The 13,380-nt window shown below is 42.4% G+C and overlaps 1 protein-coding gene across 5 annotated transcripts in view; it reads right to left on the bottom strand.

Moving 5' to 3' along the window:
* The window catches only part of LOC137351772 (dipeptidyl peptidase 9-like), a 146,885-nt gene that overhangs the window by 22,101 nt on the left and 111,404 nt on the right, over positions 1-13,380 (bottom strand). For 4 of the 5 annotated variants that reach the window (XM_068016580.1, XM_068016581.1, XM_068016582.1 and 1 more), the window contains 2 exons: positions 5,752-5,887; positions 1,725-1,870 (listed from right to left, as the gene is read on the bottom strand). In XM_068016580.1, the coding sequence (XP_067872681.1) occupies positions 1,725-1,870; positions 5,752-5,887 (282 nt within the window). The remainder of the gene's footprint in view (positions 1-1,724; positions 1,871-5,751; positions 5,888-13,380) is intronic. The other variant, XM_068016584.1, reaches the window with a different exon arrangement.

Below are 13,380 nucleotides of genomic sequence, written 5' to 3'. Positions count from 1 at the left end.
TCGAACTGGCTGGCACCTTCACGGATGCTTAGTCTCCATTTTGGGCAGTCTTGGGCAAGAGATTCCCACGAATCAGTGGAGATGTCACAGTTTTTCAGAAGCATTTCCTGTGCCTAGTAACCTCTTGCCGTGATGGAGCTTGTTTTGGGAGTCTTCTGTCAGGCATGCGGACGACGTGGCCTGCCCAACCTAACTGACTAGACATGACCCAGTGTCTTGATATTGGGGTTGCTGGCCTGAGAGAGGACACAGATATTGGGGCGCCTGTCCTGCCGCTGAATTTGCAGGATCTTGCAGAAGCACCCCTGGTGATATCTCTCCAGGGCTTTGAGATGTCTGCTGTACAGTATCCATGCTTCCGACGCATACAGGAGGGCAGGTAATACTGCGGCCCTAGACCATGAGCTTGGTGCCAGGGTTGATGTCTTTGTCGTCAAACACGCTTTTCCTCAGACGACCGAAGACTGCGCAAACACATTGGAAGTGATGCTCAGTTTCATCGTCTACGTCTGGCTGTGCTGAGAGGAGGCTCCAAAAGGTATGAGAAGTGATCCACATTGTCCAGTGGTTCTCCGTGGATCTTGATAGTTGGGAGGCAGTGTTGCGCTGCGGGAGCAGGCTGGTAGAGGACTTTTGTCCTCTGGATGTTTAGCTTAAGACCCATTCATCCATATGCCTCCGTAAATGCATCAACGAGGGTTTGAAGCTTGGCCTGAGCGCGCACGTATTCAAGCGTCGTCAGTGTACTGCAGCTCGAAGGACCACAAGGATATTCGCATCACCCATGCCACGATAGCAGCCGATGACTGCTGGCCCGATCATCGCCTAATCCAAGCTACAATCTCCATAAACCCAGTCCAAAAACGGCAGTGGCAGCACAAGCAGTGGCAGCACAAGCACTGCCACAGGAAAATCAATGTCGATGGTATCTGGGAATCTGCAAAGACAGACCTACTCAGGCAGCGTCTTGCAAGCAACCTGGCGACGCTCAACGAGTAGGAGCCACAGAATGTCCACAATGCCTGGTTCACCCTCAAAGCTACCATAATCAGCACTTGCAAAGATACTCTTGGTTTCTCGACCAGGAAAGTGGCAAAGATAAGCCCCCAGTGACAGACCTACTCAGTAACCTTAGTGAGCCATACTCTGGATAATCTGGAGTACTGTGCTCTCAGATTAGCCAGTACATCAGAGGGTTGGTTTGGTTATGAATCTCTACTGCCAGGTATGTCATCTTGGAATCTCTCAACTCCAAAGAGACCCCAACATGCCTTCATGGCCAAGAGAACAATCACTAGTCACCAACAGGCAATAGGTGCCCTGTAAACATGTTTTAGATGAAAAAATGAATTCATACACCAACCCAATTTGGAAATACATCACCGTTCCGTCATCATCGCTGGGTCAAATCCTGGAATTCCTTACCTACCAATACCATGGGAGTACATTCACCAAAGCCTACAGCGGCTCAAGGTGGTGGCTCACCACCACCTTCTCAAAGGCAATTAGGCATAAACGATAAACTCTGGCTGTGGCAAAAATAGAGAGCAGAAAAGAAAGTGATAATGTTCCTAAAGCTAATTTCACCAATATAAAATGCTAGTTTCCAATTTTCTTCAGAAGTTCCTCTTGCACTTTTAAACACACATTTTCTTGCTGTTTATTTGAAAAGCTGACTCACATGTTCCAAATAGACAAGAAAAGATATCTTCTGGTAGCCTTACCTGTGGCCCTCCATAAACAAAGAGGATGGTGGGGTGCTTGCGAGCTGGTTGCAGGTTGTGAGGTTTATATAGCATGCCGTACAGCTTGAAACCAGATTTACTAGGGAAGTTGAAAATTTCAGGCGGCACATAATCAGGGGGGCAACCTGTTCAATGTAAGGAGAAAAGTTAAACCTTACTCTACAAAGTGACAGAATTCAGGTCTATTTATCTCAGTTTTGTCCAGTTTTAGATAGTAAAGAATGGCATTAGCACCGTTCAAAGCTCAGCTGAAATTCCTCCAGTAACCTAGTAGATGGCACATACAGTCCAGCACTAAAACAGACCACAAGACCATTCTGATCCCAATTCTCTGTCGAATTAGCCGATCTCAGCCATCAGGACAGTTAGGCTCAAACTTCTCAACGCCCTTAGGCTAGACAAGAAAAATATTAGCCAGGGTCCTTGCATTTATTCATTAACCAGTCTCCTGCACTGGCAATAAACGTGTGGATACAACACAAAAAACAGCATTGGATTCAGCACTATAGCCTGCTGACACTCATTGTTTAAGTTTACACCTGTTGAATCTTCAGTTGGGTGAGGTATATAGAGCAGCTGGCATGTGGAACTGCACCCAAGCAAGTGTCATTGTCTTCAGAGTGGAAGGAAAAAGAGCCCAGCCAGACTCAGTCTATCAGCATTTATTTTAAGATTGCCCTCTTCCCATTTAGACTACTTGAAGCAGCCCACATTAGATTTATGCATACCATGGAGCTTTAAGGCCATAGGAAATGCTTAATATTCCAATTAATCTGATATGGATATGATTTTAATGCGATTTTCACTTGATCCACCAATGAGACAAGAATGCTGAAAAGAACCATTTACAAAATCCCAGGCTCACAAAATTCAAGCAGGGCACACCAGTAATAAGTGAACACAAATATGACTGAGTCACTTGGGCTGAGGACTAGAATGTCAGGGCTGGCGAGCCTTAATTTAGGCACCTCTGCCCTGGCTGCCAGTGTTTTCCATCTAATCCACCCAATGATGAGTATCATCATTCATACCACCCAATGATGAGTAAACCAAAACATGGTTTTGTGAAAGGGAAATCATGTTTAACCAATTTATTGGCGTTCTTTGAGGGAGTTACATGTGCCGTGGATGAAGGGGAACCAGTGGATGTATTGTACTTAGCATTCCAGAAGGCATTTGATAAGGTGCCACATCAAAGATTATTGCAGAAAATAAAAGCTCATGGTGTATGGGGTAACATATTGGCATGGATAGAAGTTCGGTTAGCTAACAGGAAACAGAGAGTAGGCATAAATGGGTCTTTTTCTGGCTGGCAAGATGTAATGAGTGGTGTGCCATAGGGATCTGTGCTAGGGCTTCAACTTTTTACAATTTATATAAATGACTTAGATGAAGGGACTGAAGGTATGGTTGCTAAATTTGCTGATGACACAAAGATAGATAGGAAAGTAACTTGCGAAGAGGACATAAGTGGGCTACAAAGGGATATAGATAAGCTGAGTGGGCAAACAGCTGGCAAATGGAGTATAACGTGGGAAAGTGGGAACTTGTCCATTTTGACAGGAAGAATAAAAAAGCATATTATCTAAATGGTGAGAGATTGCAGAGCTCTGAGACGCAGAGGGATCTGGGTGTCCTAGTACATGAATCGCAAAAGGTTAGTATGCAGGTACAGCACGTAATTAGGAAAGCTAATAGAATGTTATCGTTTACCGCGAGGGGAATTGCATACAAAAATAGGTTACGCTTCAGCTATACAGGGCATTGGTGAGACCACATCTGGAGTACTGTTTACAGTACTAATCTCCTTATTTAAGGAAGGATGTAAATGCGTTGGAGACAGTACAGAGAAGGCTTACTAGACCAATGAGCGGGCTATCTTATGAGGGAAGATTGGACAGGCTAGGCTTGTATCCGCTCGAATTTGGAAGAGTAAGAGGCGACTTGATTGAAATGTAAAAGATTCTAAGGGTTTTGACAGGGTCAATGTGGAAAGGATGTTTCCCCTTGTGGCAGAATCTAGAAATAAGGGGTCATTGTTTAAAAAAAAAGTCGCCATTTCAGACAGATGAGAATTTTTTTCTCGGAGGATGGTGAGTCTTTGGAACTCTCTTCCTCAAAAGTCAGTAGAAGCAGAGTCTTGGAATATTTTTAAGGCAGAGGTAGATAGATTCTTGATAAGCAAGGGGGTAAGAAAGGTCATCAGGGGTCAGTGGAAATGTGGAGTAATCAGTTCAGCCATGAACTTACTAAATGGCGGAGCAGGTTCGAGGGGCCAGGTGGCCTACTCCTGCTCCTAATTCGTATGTTCGTATGAATAACAGGACGCAGGCTCCTTACTCTATGGTGGAACTCCACCTAGCGGCTGGCCAAGGAATGTCAGTTTTTCAGTTTTATTTCTTTTGAATCTCAGTTACAGGCCATAGAATTTGTTAATTTTGCTAAATGGTTGCAAACACTTCTCTCATTACTTATTAAACCAACACCTCATCTTCCTAAAGATTTTGAGTCTTACCGGGATACAATTCCATCGGTACCAGTTGCACACTGGTACATCACTACGGAGGCTATTTTCATGTGGACCTCAACAGTAAATACCAGCAGTCTGTTAAAATGGAGTGGCCATAAATAGCCAAGCCTATTTCTGTCGTCAACTGACACACTCAAATCTACAATTCAAAGGGGAGTTGGCTGGATCATAATCAGGAGTACAATACGTAGATGACTTTCCCCGCTCTAATCAGGATCGCCAAGGTTAACCCAAGTGGCCCTACTGGTGCTCAAGTAACTCAGCATAGACCTGGGATTGCCTCACCTTCTTGAGCTTCCTCAACTATTCACTGACTTAACAGCTGAGCCATTGCAGAATCCCAGTCATAGCTTCAAAGATCAGCTACTGTAGCAGATGTGTGTGAGGTTAACATTTGATGGGTATGCAACAAGAAAGTATCAATAGTGGAAGTTAGTTACTACATAGCAACCAATCCACTGATTTTAGGGCTCTGATAGTGGTGGGCACCTAATTATGGGGAAAGATATTTCCTTTGTACATTTGTTGGGAGATCTTTTCCTTATATTCTCTTAACTGGCACATATCCATCCATTTAAGAGGGGGGTCCTTTACATAAAATAGGCATCTGCACGTTCACAACACAAAATAAAGGCAGGACATCCTGATTTGCAAAATTAGTGAACAATGTTCGTTTCTATGCAGAACACGGGGTAAAGTGCACACCCCAGTTTTTGAGTTTCCTGCAGTAGTTTCCAGGTAGGTACATGCTGCACACTTATGAGCTTTTCTTTGCATGATTAGGAACTGTTCCACAGTAAATATGTTCAGAAAAATCACTGCAGTGTTAATTTTCTACCAGTAGAGGTGTGCATAAACTTATACAGTTTTGCTGTGCCTTCTTTACTCTGAGTACAGCAGCAAGAATTTAAACCTGGTTAAAAACTGCCCACTTTACTGTTAACCAACAAGTTCTGAAGACTGAAAACATACCTAAAAATAAGCTCCTCATTGTACTACAGATTCCAAGAATAAAATATCATTCAACTATAATACTTTTTGCCAATTTTCTCCTCGCATTAATTTATTGCTGGGGTGAAGATACTCAGGTACTTGACCATCTCCAACACTTCCCAGAAGTGGAAATTGGGAGAGAGCTTGCACAGTGAACAGTGAGCTATTCAACAGGGAAAACCATGACAGCCAGCCCAATCTGGTCCTTATCGGATATTCATCCACATGCTGAAGCAGGAAGCCAGACTGTCTTTCACCACCTCCCCCACTCCACTTTACTTCGCCCAGGGATGAAGAAGCAAATTGTAGCATTCCAGCTGCCACCTTGGCTGCGATTATGGCTGCGGAGACTAGGCAGAGACCGGAACTGTCTGGTCTCTGCCTTTATCAATAGACACTGGAGAGCTAGCTGCACCTCAGCCCATAAAATAAACACCAGTATTTACCCTTCGATGCGATGGCACATTCCATCAGGACACTCACCCGCAGCTTCCATCATGCTGGCACAGAATTCCGGCTTTTTGTGTAAGTGGTCTTCTTCGGGACCAGTCAGCTTGTACACGTGGACACAGGGAGGTGTGCTGACATTACTGTAATGGCTGATGAACATGTCAAAGTTCTGAAGAAAATTTGAGAGAAATTTTCAAGACAGTGTTACTGTTTTATAAGATCACCAAATTCCTATGCTGGGAGAGGTACAGGCTCAGACAGAGACATATTAAATCTTGATTTTACACAAGGTGACTAAATGTGGTCTTTGCCAATCCAAGAATTAGAAGTTAACAGTACTGGAGATGCTCAGATTCAGGTGTATAGTTGAGCTGCCAAATTGAACAGCTTTTATGGTCATCTCCCTAATAACTAGCCGAGGAGGCCAGTTCCCGCCTGTTCTCTAGCCTATTGCTACTCCCAATCTGACAGTCACCAGGAAGCCATACTAATCATGAGCCAGTGGTAAGAATCAGTGGTATTTTTACGGTCAGTTTACGGTCCCCTTAGAATAAATTCAAAATCTAAAAGAGATACACCTGGAACATATCCATGGCCAGTATAGATTGTAATGTGCATGCTGATGTCTATGGAAAAATAAAAATAAATCAAGGGAACTAACTATTCAACACAAGTTTAAAAAAAAACTGGCAATGGAGTAACTGATGAGATTAAAGATAGACAAGAAATGCTGGAAATACTCAGCATGTCTGGCAGCATCTGTGGAGAGAGAAGCAGAGCTAACGTTTCAGGCCAGTGACCCTTCATCAGAACAAGAATCAAAAGAGTGAAACATTAACTCTGCTTCTCTCCACAGATGCTGCCAGATCTGCTGAGTATTTCCAGAATTTCTTGTTTTTATTTCAGATTTCCAGCATCTGCAGTATTTTGCTTTTATTAAAGATATACAAATCTCCTGGACCATGCTTTCCACGTCAGGGTATTAAAGGCAGGTGAAGAAATTGTTACTGCATCAGTCATGATCTTTCAAAACTTTTGATTCAAGAATTGTCCCTTGGGATTGGAAAACTTCCAATGTCATTCTTTTTTTTTTAGTAGGGGAGGAGATAAATTCGGAAATTACAGGCCTATTAGTCTAACGTCAATTGTGGGTAAGTTACTAGAATCTATTAAGGACAGAGCGAATGAGTATTTGGACAAATATAAGCTGGTGAGAGACAGACACCATGGATTTGTAAAGGGCAAGTTATATCTAACAAACCTGGTTGATTTTTTTTGAGGCATTAACTAGATGAGGGAGTATCTAAGTAACATGGATGAAGGAATAGAGCACGCATATCCAAGTTTTCTGACAATATGAAGTTAGTTAACACAGTAAACAGTAAAAAATGTAAATGAGAGCAGTAAGAAGTTGCAAATAGATAGAGTTCAATCATATAATCGATGAATTACTTTTGCCCAATGTGGAAAAGTATGAGGTCATTCATTTTAGACTCAAGAAAAATAGATCAGAGTATTTTCTGAATGGGGAGAAGCAAGGAAGTGTGGAGGAGCAGAAATTTAGGGTCCAAGTACAGAAATCACAAAGCTAGTGGACAGATACAAAAAAAAAGGTTAATGGAACATTGGCCTTTATCTCAAGAGGCTGGAATACAAAGAGGTGCAAGGTTTATTATAGCAATTATAAAACACTGCTTTGACCCTATCTGGAGTGTTGTAATGGTGCTTCTATACTTTTTGTAAAGTTTTTTTTCGAGAAATCATTTTAGAATTATGGACACTTTCATTTGGTAAAACTGAAAAGGACCCCATGGATGCTTTTGTCACCGGGGTCATTGAAAGGACACCAAGGGAACTTGGTTTGTAAATAATTCTTACTGGAATTCACCTGCCTTCAGATAAATACCCAGCAGGGGCTTTTTGACTTGTGGGAAACGTTTACAGAGAAGTGACAGGTCAAGATTTATAGGGGTCCAGGAGGCTTGACTCTTGAGATATTGTTTTTGGTTTCACTTTGGACAGTGTGTTGGGGTGTGAACTGTTTTGACGGCAGTTGAAGAAAACCAGTCAAGAAAACAGTCATCCTCTTCCATCTCTTTGAAAACTTCTTGAGAATCAAGTGTAAGAAATAGAGAAACTGATGCTGCATTTCACCTGAAAAGTCTGCCAGAAACCCCTAATGCTGCATTTCACCTGGAAAACCTACCAAACTGATCTTCAATGGCGCCTGAAAGAACTTTTCTAGAAAGATCCCAGAGACAGCTGTCTACGCATATTTGGGACACCAAACATCTTTCTATATCTTTTCTTTTTCCTTCAAGAATTAACAAGTATTTGGACTAAGTATTATTTTTGCCTTTTTTTGTAGAGCTCTTTTAAAGAAAATATCTATTTTTTACGGTTAACCAGTACGCACACGTGCGTGTGAGGGGCAACGGTAAAAGGGAACTTCAATATTTCATTCTGTGTGCTAATACTTTGCTTTGTCACTGGTTAAGTTTTGTTTTATGATAAACTGATTTTGTTGTTTATTAAAGAAACCTGGTTGGTGTATTTTATTCTGGGATACAAACAGACTATGATTGATCATATTGGTAACTGAGTAAACATTTATAAATATGTTGTGACCTGCGGAGAAGTGGAACTAGAAAAGACAGTGCACTCCTCCCCCCTCAGTCGTAACATATAACTGGGGGCTCTGTGCAGGATAACACAATGCTGACATACAATTGTAAGTGGGGTAAAAAAATAATTGAAAAGAGGAAAAGTAAAAAAAAAGGTTTCTTCTGCATTAAAGTTTACACTACCGGAATGTTTGTTTGTTGCTACGACCTTTCTGGGGAAGGAGGGTATACCCCTGAATGATTTGAGAAACGTAACCAAGGCTAGGCTATAAAGGATTTGGCAGAATTGTTGGTGTCAGAGTTAAAACTAGGAGCAATGAAAGCAAACATAATTGCAGTAATAGCACAGCATTTGCAATTAGAAGGCGGCAAACCATATGGTAGTACAGTTGAATTAGCTAAACTCCAGTTGCAGATGAGGCAGCTTGAACTTGACAAAGAAAAAGAAAAAAGGAATAGAATTGGTAAAACTTAAGCTTGAGTTTCAAAGAGAAAGTGAAAGATAAGGAAGGGAATTTGAATTAAAAAAGATGGAACTAAGATAAAGGGGTGGTCTTGACTCCACTGAAAACTTTGGTGGGAAAAGATCTGGCTCCAGCCCAGGACCCAGTGGAGAGCTGTTTAAATTTGTACAAGCCCTCCTGAAATTTGAGGAAAGTGACGTGGAGGCATTTTTCATTTCTTTTCAAAAGATAACCAGACAGATGAAGTGGCTGAAGGAAAGCAGAACACTGCTTATGCAAAGCAGGTTGATGGGCAGAACTCATGAAATTTATGCCATGCTTTCTGGGGAGGCTTCTGCAGATTATGAGATGGCAAAAAAGGCAATTCTCGCTGCTTATGAGTTAGTCCCTGAAGCATACAGGCAGAAATTTCAGAACCTCTGGAGAGAGTCTGGGAAGACTTATATAGAATGAGAGGGTAAAGCAAATTAATTTTGATCGTTGGATGCGGGAACGAAAGGGAACTAATTCTCCTGGAAGAATTTAAAAATTCACTCCCTCAGTTAGTAAGAACCCATGTAGAGAACCACAAAGTTTCAACAGCCAGACAGGCAGCGGGAATCACTGATGAGCTTGTTTATAAGCCCAAACCCTTTGTCCGTCACCCCCACAAACCCGACAAGGATAGAAGATGGAGGATGAAAGGAAGGCAAGTAGCCAGGGACAAGAAGGGACAGCTGGGAAAGCCCCGGGATCTCCTCCTTAGGCCAGAAAGTAATATGCTAAGGGTCAAAGTGAGGTCCACAAGCCTAAGTGTTACCATTATCACAAGGTGGGACACCTTGCAGATCACTGGAAGTTGCAGGGTAAACCGATGGGACTTATTAGGGTGCACAAGGTCAATGCAGAGAAAGGGGCCATGACCGAGAGTACGACAGATCAGGCTGTAGCCCTGACTGCAGCTGTAAGGTCAAATACAAAAACCAGAGTACGTAAGGGTCATGAGTAAGATTCCAGAGTGTCAAAAGGAAAAGTAACTCCTTATCCCTCAAGTGAGGCAGGTAAACCTATATTTATACTTGGGGATACAGGAGCCACCCAAACTCTTTTGCTGGGAAAAGGCATAACTTTTCCACCAGAGCACGCATTGAATGCCAAGGTTTTAGAGAATGGTATCAGCGGGGAATATATACCTGTACCTTTATCGGGTACACCTAGAGTGTGACCTAACGTTTGGAACGGTAACTGCAGGAGTTGTCCATAGTTTGCCTATAGTTGGAGTCGACCTGGGGAATGACTTGGCCAGAGCAAAGGTAATAGCTTCTCCAGTAGTCACAGAAAAAATCAAGTGGAGTTAGAGAGACAAAACAGTTGCAGGAAAAGGTTCCAGGAATTTTTCCTTCATGTGTGGTAACTCAAGCAATGGCTAAACAAGTTCCACTGTCAGAGGTAAAGTTGGCACCACAGACAGATAGCAGAATATCTGAAACTTTCTTTGGGGATTTGGATAATCCGAAGGAAATGTTCAGTAAGTCTTCTCTGAACAAGGCTCAGCAAGCCGATCCAGAATTTTAAAAAAGTGGCACAATCTGCTCTAACTGAAGCTGAGGCAAAAGGAGTTCCGGAAATAGCTGTAAATCAGGAAATGGAAAGGAAGGAGGAACTCAAGAAAATTACAATCACCGGGGAAGTAGCAAATAACAAGCAAATTGTTGGAGCTGCAGGCTGGCAAGTCCCCGGGTCCTGATGGACTTCATCCTAGGGTCTTAAAAGTGGCTAGTGATTGATAGTTGATTTTAAATTTCCAAAATTCCCTAGATTCAGGGAAGGTTCCATTAGATTGGAAAATAACCAATGTAACTCCTTTATTCAAAAAGGTAGGAAGACAGAAAGCAGGATACTACAAGCCAGTTAGCTGAACATCCATCATCTGGAAAATGTTAGAAGCTATTGAAGACATTATGGCAGGGCACTTCGAAAAATTCAAGGTAATCAGGCAGAGTCAACAAGGTTTTGTGAAAGGGAAACATGTGTAAGCAATTTATTGGAGTTCTTTGAAGTAACATGTGCTGTGGATAAAAGGGAACCGGTGAATGTACTGTACTTAGATTTCAAGAAGGCATTTGATAAGGTGCCACATCAAAGATTATTGCAGAAAATAAAGGCTCATGGTATAGGGGGTAACATTTTGGCATGGACAGAGGATTGGCTAGCTAACAGGAGAGAGTAAGTAGGCATAAATCTGGTTGGCAAGACAAAATGAGTAGTGTGCCATAGGGATCAGTGCTGGGGCCTCAACTTTTTACAATTTAAATAAATGACTTGGATGAAGGGACTGATTTGTTGATGACACAAAGATAGGAAGGAAAGTAAAAGCAAAATACTGCGGATGCTGGAAATCTGAAACAAAAACAAGAAATGCTGGATTCACTCAGCAGGTCTGGCAGCATCTGTGGAAAGAGAAGCAGAGTTAACGTTTCGGGTCAGTGACCCTTCTTCGGAACTGACAAATATTAGAAAAGTCACAGATTATAAACAAGTGAGGTGGGGGTTGGGCAACCCCCACCTCACTTGTTTATAATCTGTGACTTTTCTAATAGGAAGGAAAGTAACTTGCAAGAGGACATAAGGAGGCTACAAAGGGATATAGTAGGTTAAGTGCATGGGCAAAGATCTGGCAAATGGAGTATAATGTGGGAAATGTGAAATTGTCCATTTTGGCAGGAAGAATAAAAAGAGCATATTATCTAGATGGCGAGTTTGCAGATCTCAGATGCAGAGGGATCTGGGTGCCCTTGTGCATGAATCACAAGATTAGTATGATGGTACAGCAAATAATTAGGAAAGCTAATAGAATGTTATTGTTTGTGACAGGAATTGAATACAAAAGTAGCGAGGTTATGCTTCAGCTACACAGGGCATTGGTGAAACCACATCTGGAGCACTGTGTACAGTATTGGTCTCCTTTTTAAAGGATGTAAACGCATTGAAAGCAGTTCAGGAAAGGTTTACTAGACTAATATCTGGAATTGGCAGATTGTCTTATGAGGAAAGATTGGACAAGCTAGGCTTGCATCCGCTAGAATTTAGAAGAATAAGAGGTGACTTGATTGAAACACAAGATTCTGATGGGTCTTAACAGGGTGGATGTGGAAAGGATGCTTCCTCTTGTGGGAGAATCTAGAACTAGGGGGTCATTGCTTAAACAAAGGGGTCTCCCATTTAAGACAGATGAGGAGAAATTTCTTCTGAGGGTCATGAATCTTTAGAAATCGCTTCCTCAAAAGGCGGTGGAAGCAGAGTCTTGAATATTTTTAAGGCAGAGGTAGATAGATTCTTGATAAGCAAGGGCAAGGGGGTGAAAGGTTATTGGGGGGTGGCGGGAATGTGGAGTTGAGGTTACAATCAGATCAGCCCTGATGCTTGTTGAATGGCAGAGCAGGCTCGAGGGGCAGAGCGGCCTACTCCTGCTCCTAATTCATATGTTCGTATGTGCAGAAGGCTACTATATTAAAAACAGCATTCTGATGAGGAAGTGGAGACCTACTCACAGACATGTGGATAAAGAGCGGACGGTTGTTCACCAGCTAGTGTTACCTCCCAAGTATTGCTGGGAAATAGTAAGGATAGTCCATAGCAAGTGAGTGTAGGAACAGAAAGATGAATGCGTGGCTGGAAAGATGCTGCAGGAGGGAGGACTTGAGATTCCTGGGACATTGGGATTGGCTCTGGGGAGATGGGACCTGTACAAGCTGGACGGGTTGCACTTGAACAGAGCCGGGACTGAGTTCCTTGTGGGTCGTTTTGCTAGTGCTGTTGGGGAGGGTTTAAACTAGTTTGGCAGGGGGATGGGGGACCTGAGGGTAGACTCAGTTGGGACAGAATCAGAAATGAAAATAGAAGGCAGAAACTTAATGGATGAGACTGGAAGACAGAGGAAACAAAGGTTAGAAAATAAAAAAGCGAAGGAGTTTGTCAGTGCTCAAAGGTTATCTATTTCAATGCAAGGAGTATAGCAAATAAAGCAGATGAGCTGAGGACACAGATAGACATGTGGCAGTATGATATCATAGCTATTACAGAAACATGGCTTAAGGAGGGAGAGGAATGGCAGCTCAATGCTCCTGGTTACAGGGTTTTCAGACACAATGGGGAGGGGGATAAGAAAGGAGGGGAAGTGGCAATATTGGTCAAGGAAACTATTACAGCTGTTAGGAGGAATATGTTGTAAGATTCATCAAGTGAAGCCATATGGATTGAGCTAAGGAACAAAAATAAGGGCAATCACACAGCTGAGTGCACTATAGACCTCCAAACTGCCAGAGGGAGATAGAAGAGCAGATATGTAGGCAAATCTCAGAAGTACAAGAACAACAGGGCAGTAATAGTGGGGGATTTTAACTACCCCAACATTAACTGGGATAGTTTTAGTATGAAAGGAATTGAGGGAACAGAATTCTTGAGCTGCATTCAGGAGAACATTTTTGCCCAGTATGTAGCAAGTCCAAGAGAGGGCGCAGTTTTAGACTTAGTTTTAGGAAATGAAGATTGGCAGGTGGAAGGAGTGGCAGTGGGAGAACATTTTGGTGGCAGTG

Source organism: Heterodontus francisci, chromosome 36 (genome assembly GCF_036365525.1).
Source record: "Heterodontus francisci isolate sHetFra1 chromosome 36, sHetFra1.hap1, whole genome shotgun sequence".
In the NCBI taxonomy this organism is placed as follows: domain Eukaryota; kingdom Metazoa; phylum Chordata; class Chondrichthyes; order Heterodontiformes; family Heterodontidae; genus Heterodontus; species Heterodontus francisci.
The sequence above is the reverse complement of the archived record's forward strand: the minus strand, read 5'-3'. Positions and strand labels throughout refer to the sequence as shown.